Genomic DNA, 14,186 nt, shown 5'->3' on the forward strand with positions numbered 1-14,186 from the left:
CTTCCAAAACATCCAGTGATTTTGCAGAGAGCCACATCAATTTACAGAAATACTCATTATAAATGTTCATGAAAATACATGTGTTATGCATGGAACTTTAGATAAACTTCTCCTTAATGCAACCGCTGTGTCAGATTTCAAAAAAGCTTTACCGAAAAAGCACACCATGCAATAATCTGAGTACAGCGCTCAGAGCCCAAACAAGCCAAAGAGATATCCGCCATGTTGTGGAGTCAACATAGTTAGAAATAGCATTATAAATATTCACTTACCTTTGATGATTTTCATCAGAATGCACTCCCAGGAATCCCAGTTCCACAATAAATGTTTGATTTGTTCGATAAAGTCCATCATTTATGTCCAAATAACTCCTTTTGTTCGCACGTTTAGTACACAATCCAAACTGACGACGCGCTGGCAGTTCCAGGCGAAAGTTCAGACGAAAAGTCATATTACAGTCTGTAGAAACATTTCAAACTAAGTATATAATCAATCTTTAGGATGTTTTTATCATAAATCTTCAATAATGTTCCAACCGGAGAATTCCTTTGTCTTCAGAAATGCGATGGAACGCAAGCTACCATGTGAATGCGCGTGGCCAACTCGTGGCACTCTGCCAGACCTCTGACTCAATCCCCTCTCATCCCCCCCTCCTTTATAGTAGAAGCATCAAACAAGGTTCTAATTACTGTTGACATTTAGTGGAAGCATTAGGAAGTGCAACATGACCCCATTTCCACTGTATCTTGGATAGGCAAAGAGTTGAAACACTACAAACCTCAGATTTCCCACTTCCTGGTTGGATTTTTTCTCAGGTTTTTGCCTGCCATATGAGTTATGTTATACTCACAGACAATTTTCAAACAGTTTTAGAAACTGCAGAGAGTTTTCTATCAAATAGTAATAATAATATGCATATGTTATCATCTGGAACAGAGTAGGAGGCCGTTCAATTTGGGCACCAATTCATCCAAAAGTGAAAATGCTGCCCCCTATCCCAAACAGGTTTTAAAGTCCCCGGGCCACTAGGAGCGACATGCTGTGTTGTCATGTGTTACTGCCTTGCTATGTTGTTGTCTTAGGTCTCTCTTGTCGTGGTGTGTTTTTGTCCTATATATGTGTATGTATGTGTGTACTGTATATATTTCTTATCCCAGCTCCCGTCCCCGTAGGAGGCCTTTTGCCGTCATCGTAAATAAGAATTTGTTCTTAACTGACTTGCCTAGTTAAAGGTTGAATAAATGTTTGTACTATGTTGTGTTTTCATGTTTTCTTAGGTCTCTCTTTATGTAGTGTTATGGTGTCTCTTTTGTCATGTGTGTTTTGTCCTATATTTGTATTTTATTTTTAATCCCAGCCCCCGTCCCCGCAGGAGGACTTTTGCCTTCTGGTAGACCGAATTTGTTAACTGACTTGCCTAGTTAAGAAAATGGATGGTGAAACTTGCCAGCCAAACAGAAAAGCAAGGCGAAGCAATTCAAGCATTCATGAAAGTCATATTGAAAAAAAGTATTTTATAAGGCGTGAAGACACAATTATTAAGTGGAACTTTATAGTTACGCGGTAACATCACGTGCCCCGCATAGTCCTACCTTCAAAATGATTCGGCAATCATTATTTATTCGAAAAACACAGTTACCATCATTGTCGAAATAAGAAAGTTAGACAGAAAAAAAATCCACCCGTTGGACAAATAAAAATGCTTTGCATTAGAAAATGTCTCATATCTGCCGTTTCCATTACACATATCATATCATGAACAATAAAACCCCTAAAGAGACCCTGGTGCTTTCTCTACATGGCTGGACTGGCACAGGGAAGAACTTTGTCAGCCAGCTGATAGCTGAAAACATCTATAAGGAGGGCATGGCCAGCCGTTTCATCCACCAGTTTGCATCTACAGTTCACTTCCCCCCCATCAGAGATTGAGAACTACAAAGTAAGATATAGGACGTAAATGTATTTTGTGGCTATGCTGTAAGTTATTCTTCACAGCTCTAGTCTGTGTTTAATACTGTTGTGTTTATCCCCATTATCCAGTCAGAGCTGCAGCAGTGGATCAAAGGCAATGTCACCAACTGCCCACGCTCCATGTTCATCTATGATGACATGGACAAGATGGACGCTGATCTGATCGACTGTATAAAGCCCTACCTGGACTACTACCAAAAACTGGACGGGGACTCCTACTGCCAAGCCATCTTCATCTTCCTCAAGTAGGGGAGACAGACCAGCAGTGTGTGTTTAAGAAATAACTTTAGTATTTTCTTCAACTAGATCTACGGTTGTGGCCAAAAGTTTTGAGAATGACATAAATATTAATTTCCACAACGTTTGCTGCTTCAGTGTCTTTAGATATTTTTGTCAGATGTTACTATGGAATACTGAAGTATAATTACAAGCGTTTCATAAGTGTCAAAGGCTTTTATTGACAATTACATGAGGTTGATGCAAAGAGTCAATATTTGCAGTATTGACCCTTCTTTTCAAGACCTCTGCAATCCGCCCTGGCATGCTGTCAATTAGCTTCTGGGCCACATCCTGACTGATGGCAGCCCATTCTTTCATAATCAATGCTTGGAGTTTGTCAGAATTTATGGGTTTTTGTTTGTCCACACTCTTCTTGAGGATTGACCACAAGTTCTCAATGGGATTAAGGTCTGGGGAGTTTCCTGGCCATGGACCCAAAATATCCTTGTTTTGTTCCCCGAGCCACTTAGTTATCCCTTTTGCCTTATGGCAAGGTGCTCCATCATGCTGGAAAAAGCATTGTTGGTCACCAAACTGTTCCTGGATGGTTGGGAGAAGTTGCTCTCGGAGGATGTGTTGGTACCATTCTTTATTCATGGCTGTGTTCTTAGGCAAAATTGTGAGTGAGCCCACTCCCTTGGCTGAGAAGCAACCCCACACATGAATGGTCTCAGGATGATTTACTGTTGACATGACACAGAACTGATGGTAGCGCTCACCTTGTCTTCTCCAGACAAGCTTTTTTCCGGATGCCCCAAACAATCAGAAAGGGGATTCATCAGAGAAAATGACTTTACCCAAGTCCTCAGCAGTCCAATCCCTGTACCTTTTGCAGAATATCAGTGTGTCCCTGATGCTTTTCCTGGAGAGAAGTAGCTTTTTTGCTGCCCTTCTTGACACCAGGCCATCCTCCAAAAGCCGTCACCTCACTGTGTGTGCAGATGCACTCACACCTGCCTGCTGCCATTCCTGATCAAGCTCTGTACTGGTGGTGCCCCGATCCCGCAGCTGAATCAACTTTAGGAGACGTTCCTGGCGCTTGCTGGACTTTCTTGGGCACCCTGAAGCATTCTTCACAACAATTGAACCGCTCTCCTTTAAGTTTTTGATGATCCGATAAATTGTTTATTTAGGTGCAATCTTACTGGCAGCAATATCCTTGCCTGTGAAGCCCTTTTTGTGCAAAGCAATGATGACGGCATGTGTTTCCTTGCAGGTAACCATGGTTGGCGAGGAAGAACAATGATTCCAAGCTTCCAGTCTGTTATTCGAACTCAATCAGCATGACAGAGTGATCTCCAGCCTTGTCCTTGTAAACACTCACACCGGTGTTCACGAGAAAATCACTGACATGTCAGCTGGTCCTTTTGTGGCAGGGCTGAAATGCAGTGGAAATGTTTTTGGGGATTCAGTTCATTTGCATGGCCAAGAGGGACTTAGCAATTAATTGCAATTCATCTGATCACTCTTCATAACATTCTGGAGTATATGCAAATTGCCCTCACACAAACTGAGGCAGCAGACTTTGTGAAAGTTAATATTTGTGTCATTCTCAAATTTTGGCCACAACTGTACAGGCATCCATTATCCTATCTTTCCCACAACTAAGTGACCTGTAGTGACTAGTATTTTACTTAGCTGAAAGTCAGCTGTCAATAAGACATTTAATCATACAAAATTAAAGTTATTTCTGATCCCTTAATATTTACTGTGTGTTGCTCATCTCCATAGCAACGCTGGAGGAGATAAAATAGTTCAGGTGGCCCTGGACTTCTGGAGAGCAGGGCGAGACAGAGCTGAAGGATTTGGAAACACCGCTCTCCTTGTCCGTGTTCAACAACAAGCAGAGTACGCCAGCTGTTCACTATCACTCTTTAGATGCACTGTTGTAACTCATTCTCGTATTTAACAAATCATGCATTGAAAGATCAAATCACACGTCTGTCTAATGTTAAGATTCATCCCTTTTGTTTATAATCCTGGAATTAGAAAACAAGGCGTTTTAGACCTCAAATACAAAATTCCTGTTTTATTCTGTCCATCCTTGTTTCTTCTCCCTAACCCATCTTATTACTGTCTCGTTCTCACCTTCTCTGTAAAGGTGGGTTCTGGCACACTAGTCTGATGAGCCTGGTGGACTTCTTCGTCCCCTTCCTGCCTCTGGAGTACAAACACGTTCTGATGTGTGGCATGGTTGAGATGGCTGCCAAGGGCCTGAAGCCCAACCAGGAAGTTGCTAACCAGTCTGCCAGAGAAATGATTTACTTCCCCAAAACAGAGAAGCTCTTCTCCGTAAAGGGCTGCAAGACCATCAGCAAGCTGGCCCACTACACAGCATTGCAGTTGCGGAATGAACGATCTACGAATCATAATGAGTACTAATTTATGATGAAAGGTGATTTTGTAGGTCTGATAAATTGGTCTGCAGTTCCCGACGGCAAAGAAAAAGGGAACATCTACCGCCTACTCTACTGTGGGGACTTTCTTAATGAGAACATCTCCGCCAGTCAGTGACAGAAAGTGGATGACCCTCAGGTATCCGGACATCAACGGGCTTGCCTGCTGTCAGACCTTTCTGAGGAGTGCAGGACACTTGTATAGGCTGACTTTCTCCCTTTCTCACACCATCCTTTTTCACAAGCATTGATCTTAATCAGTTTTGAAGGACACCCCCTTCTCAGAGCGCAGTCACATATGAATCTTGTTGTGAGGCAATATGCAACCAAGAAAATCAGAAAAATAAATGACAACTGTATTTGACAAACATTTTTATTCACAGTCCAGAATTTAGTTACGACACCTTGTTGCAAAATATGCCATCTGATGTTTTCTCCATCTCCAACACACGGTTTAACCACAGATGTCTGTTATTCTATGCCAGTCCCAACTCTGGCTGCATCTTACAGGCACAGTCTGTATAGAGGAGCGGTTTCCCGGACACAGATTAAGCCTAGTCCTAGACTATTAAACAAGGTCAATCTCCATAAATGCTTTAGTCCAGTACTAGGCTTAATCTGTGTCCGGGAAAACGGCCCATAGAGTTCTTCATTTTACACCAGCAGTACAGCATTAATGCAGCCGTCGTTCTCTGGGTTATTTGTCACCTGGGCGTATTTACCTGAGGAAGAAGAGACATTTTAATCCCTACATTTCAGAAATTGAATTACACTGAGATTGTATGCAGTTTTATATAGTGTTGTCAGGAGTGAGATCAATCTAATACATTGCCATCACTCACTATATTTTACTTTGGCCACACCCGTCTTATAATCAGACATTTCTGCACCGTTTAATAAAAGTATACATTCTCCTGTAGCAATGCCGGACTACACCAACCCCCAAAATTCTGCAGCCCTCTGATTAAATAAATAACATATATAGGGCCGGGTTCCCAGACAGTTTAAGCTTAGTCGTGGACTAAGCATGTTTAATGGAGAATCTCCATGGAAAGTGCTTTTTAGTCTAGAGCTAGGCTTAAATTGGTGTCCGGGAAACCGGCCCATACTGATCCAGATAAATATCCATGTGAGAGGACAGGAGCTGACTCACCCCAGATGACCTTTCCCCCCTGCGTTACCAGGCCCAGCTCGCTGACGTTGACCTCTACTACGGTTCCCTTGGTGATGACCCCCAGGGTGGTGTAGAGGGGTGACGAGGGGTTCTTCTTCACACCCAGGATGGGAAGACAGAATGTGGCCTTCAGCTCCGGGTGGGTCACATGGGCCTTTTTGAAGCGTAGACCCTGAAGAGAGGAAAGGGCAGAGGCAGGTAGGACATTTATTTCAGGTTTTTTTGCCTCTTCACTAGGAACATCATTGAAAGAAGTGGAAAACTCTGTTCAACACTGAGCCCACTGGAGGAAGTTTGCCAATGGTCCCCAAAGAGCAAAAAGGTTTAAGTCAAGTCAATTTAAGTTGTTTTACGTCATTTAGTTGAATGCACTGGTTGTAACTAAGTTGATCTAGACTGATACATTTGTAAAATGTAGTTGCTCACACAGTGATGAGGGTGTTTACACGTCAAAGTTTCAAACACTGCAACTAACTGAGAAAAGTGTCAACATGCCAAATACTGTATATTAGAGAACATACACATTAGGGCTGGGGGATACATTCAAATTAATTATCTTTTTGCGTGATATTCCAAAATGCCTGTATCGCATAATTTAGTTTTGTATTTGTGTGTTTATATCCACTTGTTCTCATGTCTTTTTGGTCTTGTCTCGTTCGCTCCATCTGTGCACCTTTCCATTCACACCAGAGATCTGTATATAATGACGAGATGCTCATGTCTCCGCACTAACAATGGGAGTCGTTGTCCCAAAGGCGGGAAGGCAGGTGACAAGCTTAGGATAAAAATAAGCCCATAGAAACGTATTGGGCTTAATTTGTACAGATTTTGGCGAGAGTGAAAGCTCTGATTCGGCTCTTTCTCCCAAGCTCCTCCCCCTACCACTCAAACAGTTTCAACTTGCATTTGAGGTTTGGTCCAACAGAAATCGGTCATATGGACATTCGAAACACATGGAGACATTTTACTGTAGGAGGATCAATTAACCTTTCGAACCATACCCTGTTGATGTTTCAACTCAAATCTTGAGCAGAGCATACACTACTAAAAACAGATGTACCAATTTTCATTGTGGAAAATTAATGCTCAGTTTCACACGCATTACTGCAGCATTTTAGTCAAATAAAGATTGCTATACAGGCCGTTTAGTCGGTTTTATAAAATGTGCAATAAGCATTAAACAATTATATGGAATTGGCAACTCGTTCCCATTCTGAGAAATAAGGTAGGCCACTTGATTTCAACATGTGAACAAAGTGGACAGGCTAGCATGCTGTTCAAACAGGTGGAGACGGACAGCAGGGTGTGTTTATAAATATTCAACTGTTTTGCCTTGTTAGCTGAATTCAGAGCTTGTGAAATTATACCTAGATCAAAGTTGGCCGAACTTGCAATATAAATATTAGGGATGCACAATATAAAAAGTGAGCATATCGGAATTGAGCGATATTAGCAAAAAACGCCAACATCGGTCCGATGTCTAGTTTAACACCGATGTGCAAAACCGATGTCGAAGCTGATGTGCATACCTATAACGTCACTACGTCATCTACCTATGCCATGAAAAATACAGCGCTACACAGAACCAAAGCAGAAAAATACTAAGCGCACACGTCCAACAACTAAACAAGTTCAAGTCGAGCAGTCATTTGAAAGAGTAAGAACATTTCAGCGAGACAACTCAAAAGGCAAAATCCATTAAAACGCCAAGATAATGGAATTCATTGCCCTTGACAATCAACCTTTCTCTGTTGTGGATGATGTTGGCTTTCCCCGACTCTTCGAGCACCGGTACACACTACCAAGTAGGCGCTATTTTTCAGATGTTGCCCTACCGGAGTTACAGTATTGTTGAAACACATCCATGAGCTACTTGCTATGGGCACCACTGGTATTAGCTTCACGACTGACATTTGGACCAACGATGTCAGCCCCATGAGCATGCAGAGTCTGACAGCACAGTGGGTCGATAAGGATTTCGTACTGAAGAAAGCCGTATTGCATGCTCAAGAATGTGCTGGTTCTCATACCGCTGCTGCCATTTCAATGGCATTTGAGAACATGTTTGAAACATGAACACACTCCTTGCTCCATTCGAACAACTGAATCAAGAAATAAGCTAATCAACTGCGTCAGCAGACGTGATACCCTCTGTCATGGCATTGAAGCGCCTGCTCAACAAAACTGCCGACACAGACCGAGGGGTTAAAACTTACAAAAGTACTCAAGGCTGAGAACAAACGATTTGGCGGCATTCTCTCTCTGAGCCTCTTTACTGTGTTGCCCCCATGCTCGATGCTAGGTACAAGGACCGTTACTTCGATGCAGACAAGAAACAGGGTTTACGTGAAATGTTACATACACAGCTGGACAAGATGGAAACGGACACAGTGACAGTGCACACCGAGGAATAGAGGCCACGGACAGACAAAGCTGAAACTTCACTGCTTGACATGGATGATGAAATCCTGGTTGAGAATGAAATGACTTAACAACAACGAAACAGCAAAAAATATGTTTTGATTACGTTTTACTGGTAATGGGGACACGTAAATGCCAACAAAATAACTTTTTGATCACTGCAGGAGGGACTGGTGCACTTCACAAAATAGATGGCATCATGAGGTAGGAACATGATGTGGATATATTAAAGCAACATCTCAAGACATCAGTCAGGAAGTTAAAGCTTGGTCGCAAATGGGTCTTCCAAATGGACAATGACCCCAAGCATACTTCCAAAGTTGTGGCAAAATGTCTTAAAGACAACAAAGTCAAGGTATTGGAGTGGCCATCACAAAGCCCTGACCTCAATCCTATAGAAAATGTGTGGGCAGAACTGAAAAAGTGTGCGCGAGCAAGGCCTACAAACCTGACTCAGTTACACCAGCTCTGTCAGGAGGAATGGGCCAAAATTCACCCAACTTATTCTGGGAAGCTTGTGGAACGCTACCCAAAACGTTTGACCCAAGTTAAACAATTATAGGCAACGATACCAAATACTAATTGAGTGCATGTAAACTTCGGACCCACTGGGAATGTGATGAAAGAAATAAAAGATGAAAGAAATAATTCTCTCTACTATTATTCTGACATTTCATTCTCAAAATCTGACTTCAACTGTATGTATGTATATATACATACGTGTGTGTGTGTGTGTATGTATACACAATTAGTATTTGGTATCATTGCCTATAATTGTATGTATACACACACACATATGCTTACATACACACACACACGCATATATACACACACACACACACACATACATGTTTACACACACACACACACATACATACACGTATATGTTTACACACACACACACACACACACACACACACACACACACACACATACATATACACTAGAGGTCGACCGATTAATTAGGGCCAATTTCAAGTTTTCATAACAATCGGTAATCGGGCATTTTTGGACACCGATTATGGCCGATTACATTGCACTCCACGAGGAGACTGCGTGGCAGGCGAACTACCTGTTATGCGAGTGCAGCAAGGAGCCACGGTAAGGTGCTAGCTAGCATTAAACTTATCTTATAAAAAACTATCAATCTTAACATAATCACTAGTTAACTACACATGGTTGATGATATTACTAGTTTATCTAGCATGTCCTGTGTTGCATATAATCGATGCGGTGCCTGTTAATTTATCATTGAATCACAGCTTACTTCGCCAAACGGGTGATTTAACAAGCGCATTCGTGAAAAAAGCACTGTTGTTGCACCAATGTGTACCTAACCATAAACATCAACTCCTTTCTTAAAATCAATACACAAGTATATATTTTTAAACCTGCATATTTAGATAATATTGCCTGCTAACATTAATTTCTTTTAACGAGGGAAATTGTGTCACTTCTCTTGCGTTCTGTGCAACAGAGTCAGGGTATGAGAGGCAGTTTGGGCCACCTGGCTCGTTGCGAACTGTGTGAAGACCATTTCTTCCTAACAAAGACAGTTAACTTCGCCAAACGGGGGATGATTTAACAAAAGCGTATTTGCGAAAAAGCACAATCGTTGCACGAATGTACCTAACCATAAACATCAATGCCTTTCTTAAAGTCAATACACCGAAGTATATATTTTTTTAAACCTGCATATTTAGTTAAAAGAAATTCATGTTAGCAGGCAATATTAACTAGGGAAATTGCGTTCATTGCACGCAGAGTCAGGGTATGTGCAACAGTTTGGGCTGCCTGGCTCGTTGCGAACTAATTTGCCAGAATTTTACATAATTATGACATAATTAAAGGTTGTGCAATGTAACAGCAATATTTAGACTTATGGATGCCACCCGTTAGATAAAATACCGAACGGTTCCGTATTTCACTGAAAGAATAAACGTTTTGTTTTCGAAATTATAGTTTCCGGATTTGACCATATTAATGACCTAAGGCTCGTATTTCTGTGTGTTATTATATTATGATTAAGTCTATGATTTGATATTTGATAGAGCAGTCTGACTGAGCGGTGGTAAGCAGCAGAATGCTCGTAAGCATTCATTCAAACAGCACTTTCCTGCATTTGCCAGCAGCTCTTCGCTGTGCTTCAAGCATTGCGCTGTTTATGACTTCAAGCCTATCAGCTCCCGAGATTAGGCTGGCAATACTAAAGTACCTATTAGAACATCCAATAGTCAAAGGTATATGAAATACAAATGGTATAGAGAGAAATAGTCCTATAATAACTACAACCTAAAACTTCTTACCTGGGAATATTGAAGACTCATGTTAAAAGGAACCACCAGCTTTCATATGTTCTCATGTTCTGAGCAAGAAACTTAAACATTAGCTTTTTAACATGGCACATATTGCACTTTTACTTTCTTCTCCAACACTGTGTTTTTACATTATTTAAACCAAATTGAACATGTTTCATTATTTATTTGAGACTAAATTGATTTTATTGATGTATTATATTAAGTTAAAATAAAAGTGTTCATTGTTCATTCAGTATTGTTGGAATTGTCATTATTACAAATATATATAAAAAAAATAATAATAATAATAATTTTTTTTAAATGGCTGATTAATCGGTATCGGCGTTTGAAAAATCATAAATCGGTCGACCTCTAATATATACACACACAATAAATATATATATATTATACACACACACACAGTATGCTAGTGAGTAATGGCACCATCCTTCTTACCATGGGTCTGATGAAGCGTTCATATTTGGGAGGCTTGCGGGTGAAGTTGTCACCTACGAAGCACACTTTGGTCACCATCCTCTTCCAGGCCTTCTTCTGCCTCTTGCCTGTACGGATTACTTTGAGCACCTCTGTCTCCCCCTGGGCCCGAACCTTGGGCAGGGGCACCTCCCATTTACCCTACAGGGAGAAACAGAATATCCGATCAGAGACCATTTCAGGACACCTTTAAGAACCTGTTTTCAACTAAACTGGCTTGGGCTTTGCACACGTAGGTCCAATTTCATTGAACGTGCATTTAAGTTAAGGACTAGGCTTAATATGGGATTGTTGGAAACCAACCCATACAGTTTTATGTTGACATTTGAAACAATTAGTCAGCTAGGTATTGTTCCCTTTTATACAAGATAATCTGTCCAGACATACACTGTCTTCGGTGAGACATGACGAAAACACAAACAAGTAAAAGAAAGGCATCGAATACTCACAGCCTTCTCCTTCCTCTTCTGTTTGATCATGTTGGAGAGGATCTTGGCGCGTGACTGTCCCTCTCTGTCCAGCAAGTAGGCTGGTACTGCTCCCTCAGGCGTCTTGTCGTCGTTCTTCTGCTTGGTCTTCCTCTGTTCGTGCATTTTGAGGCTGTGGTGAGACAGGTTGTGGTACATAGCTGTCAACAAACAGCGGCAATGGCAAATCAAAGGAAACATTTGTTTGCCCGCGCTACAGACAGCTATATTGGTCTGTTAATACAGGACTAGTAAAGGCCCAGTACACTACTTTCATTATAATAAAAAAATATATGTTATTCTGATTTTTCAGAGGGTGTTGCAGCATGGTAGTGTATGACATATATACTCACGTCTTCTTCATCTGGATCTTCTCAGAGTGCCTCTGTTTGTGGTAGAGTTTGGCCTTCAGACCAATCATCTTCCTGGCTTTGTGCGAGCGCTCATGGGCCTCACGGCTCTCCTTCTTCCTCTTCCTCTCCTGATGGTCCAGGCGCTGGCCATGGCGCTTGCGATGTAACTCAATGTGTTCGTTCTGGGGCTGGGGTAAGAGGCAAAAAAGGATTACAGTTCGACTTCTTTTTTAAAGGGTTGGGGCTTTCTGAATGTGTGCTAAGTAAACAAACATCACAAATCATTTATGATTTCTGAATATATAAAGGTCGGCTTACTTGGCTCAAGCATCCTCAAAATATGTTTGGAATGATGACCATTAAAGTAACTTGGTTAGCTAATTGTTGATTGATTAGCGTTAGTTACTTGAGGTAAGGCAAGATCAAAACAATTCAGTTCAGCGGGCGTATTCCTAAAGTATGTTTCATAGTAATTTCAAATGATATTAACTATTGTGCATCGGATTTGCAAATATGTATCTGAAACAAGCCGTGGTTTTATATCTAGAGCAGTTCGACCAACAAAACAAACACATGAGACACTGTCGTCAGGCGTCTGCCACATGTTAGCTAGGCAGCTAGCTAACTTTGCATGCTAACACGTTTTCCTATCAAATATGTTATATAGAACGTGAATATCTTACCATTTTGTGTCTTGAATGTTACGTGTTCAGGTACAATACTTATTTGATTGAACTGGTTGTTTCAAATATGTTTATCTTTCGTTGTTTTGACTTAAGGCTTGGGTCGTTGGTGTTTATTTTCCCCGAAGCCAGAATTTTAGAGGAAGTACGTAATTGGAGTGTCCTCAAACAAATTCCGGAATGAAACCTGGTGCGAGGGTTCAGGAACTGTCCCGTTGCACACTATAAACTGTACTAAATTGACGAGTTACCTATAAATTAATAATACAAAATAATAAAAAATCAGGCCAGTTTTAATACTTATTACACTTATCTTTTTAAAATGTAAAACCGGAAGTGAAATTCTGATGCGAATGTATTTTGAAGGTTGCTTTCATGAGGAAAGTGTGAGGAAAATGAGGAAAATGTGGATAGATTTCTTATAGTTGCATCATTAAGATATGCATACATTACTGTTTTTGATTATTGTTATCATGAAAAATGATTTCCGGGCATTTAAAGAATGTGTTTAGCCTATTTTACAGCCAGTTCAAGGCCAACAGTAGGTGCTAAGTTTAGAGTTGAGCAGGGGCGAAATTGCCAGACCATGTGGACTATTCCTACTTCTATAAGCATAATCAGGTGCGCGTCCTTACTCAACATTGACAGGAGCGTTTCGAACAAAATATATACAAATTGACAAAACTCAAATTGAATGAAAAAAAAAAATTGTTTCTCACAAGTGTGCATAGGTTGTGAGTTCTGCAAAACACATGTCCAATCTGACAATGAGAACTGTAGGCCTAAATGACTAAGAATCATGCAGGGCCTAAAATTAACACCACCTGCCAAATGCGGGTCGATTTTGGCACTGGCGGGTAAAATGTCAATTTCCCCAGCCACGTTGGCGGGTGGTCAAGGCTCGACAGTGTGAGCATTTCACTCACATTTGAGAATAAAAATAGTGAAGTATGATCGTATTTATAGCAAAGTAAATGCTGCAGAAGCTGTTTTATAAATGAGAAACTACCTGTTGCACATATTCCAATTGGCAGCGGGAAGAGCTTCACAGGATTGGTCGACTTGATTACCAACCAGAGCAGAGGATGGCCATTTGTTTGAAATCAAACCCCTCAGCCAATTAGATGACCAGGAACTTCTACAGGAGGCCAGGGAAGCTCTGATAGAACAGGTAATGGAAATGACATCATCATCCCAACTCAACGAAACCTCAATTGGTAGATCACTAAGCAAAACGTTTGGGAACCCCTGATCTAGTGTGGATGTAGGAAGATACGCCTACTGATAGCTAATATCACTTTACAAATAAGAGTATCAATCAAATTTATTTATAAAGCCCTTCTTACATCAGCTGATGTCACAAAGTGCTGTACAGAAACCCAGCCTAAAACCCCAAACAGCAAGCAATGCAGAAGCACGGTGGCTAGGAAAAACTTCATAGAAAGGCCAGAACCTAGGAAGAAACCTAGAGAGGAACCAGACTGAGTGGTGCCAGCCCTCTTCTGAGTACAGCACAAAGCTGTGTAAAAGCTATGAGCTGAACCACCCAGAGATTCTACAGTTGGTATTTAAATTGTTCTTCACAGGTCTGACACGGAGGGGGAGAGGAAGAGTGATGGTTTCATATATGTTACGAATCCAATTTGTACA

General features: G+C 41.1%; 1 protein-coding gene and 1 pseudogene across 1 annotated transcript; one reads left to right on the forward strand and one right to left on the reverse strand.

The window, feature by feature from the left end:
* Positions 1-1,755: 1,755 nt before the first annotated feature.
* LOC139543443 (torsin-1A-like) lies at positions 1,756-5,198 on the forward strand (annotated as a pseudogene).
* On the reverse strand, positions 5,006-12,782 carry LOC139544207 (ribosome biogenesis protein NSA2 homolog). Its single transcript, XM_071351072.1, has 6 exons — positions 12,537-12,782; positions 11,854-12,041; positions 11,483-11,633; positions 10,995-11,174; positions 5,800-5,992; positions 5,006-5,368 (listed from the first exon to the last, which is right to left on the reverse strand). Exons 1-6 carry the CDS (start codon positions 12,537-12,539, stop codon positions 5,301-5,303), a joined length of 783 nt encoding a protein of 260 aa, XP_071207173.1. The 5' UTR covers positions 12,540-12,782; the 3' UTR covers positions 5,006-5,300.
* Positions 12,783-14,186: the final 1,404 nt, after the last annotated feature.

Source organism: Salvelinus alpinus, chromosome 18 (assembly GCF_045679555.1).
Source record: "Salvelinus alpinus chromosome 18, SLU_Salpinus.1, whole genome shotgun sequence".
In the NCBI taxonomy this organism is placed as follows: domain Eukaryota; kingdom Metazoa; phylum Chordata; class Actinopteri; order Salmoniformes; family Salmonidae; genus Salvelinus; species Salvelinus alpinus.

What these genes read in the sequence shown, in the direction of transcription:
- LOC139544207 (XM_071351072.1), bottom strand. An exon ending in AGAAGAGGAAGGAGAAGGCT is followed by an intron (nt 11,175 to 11,482) that starts GTGAGTATTCGA and finishes TTCTCCCTGTAG; the next exon opens with GGTAAATGGGAGGTGCCCCT. An exon ending in GGGGGGAAAGGTCATCTGGG is followed by an intron (nt 5,369 to 5,799) that starts GTGAGTCAGCTC and finishes CTTCTTCCTCAG; the next exon opens with GTAAATACGCCCAGGTGACA.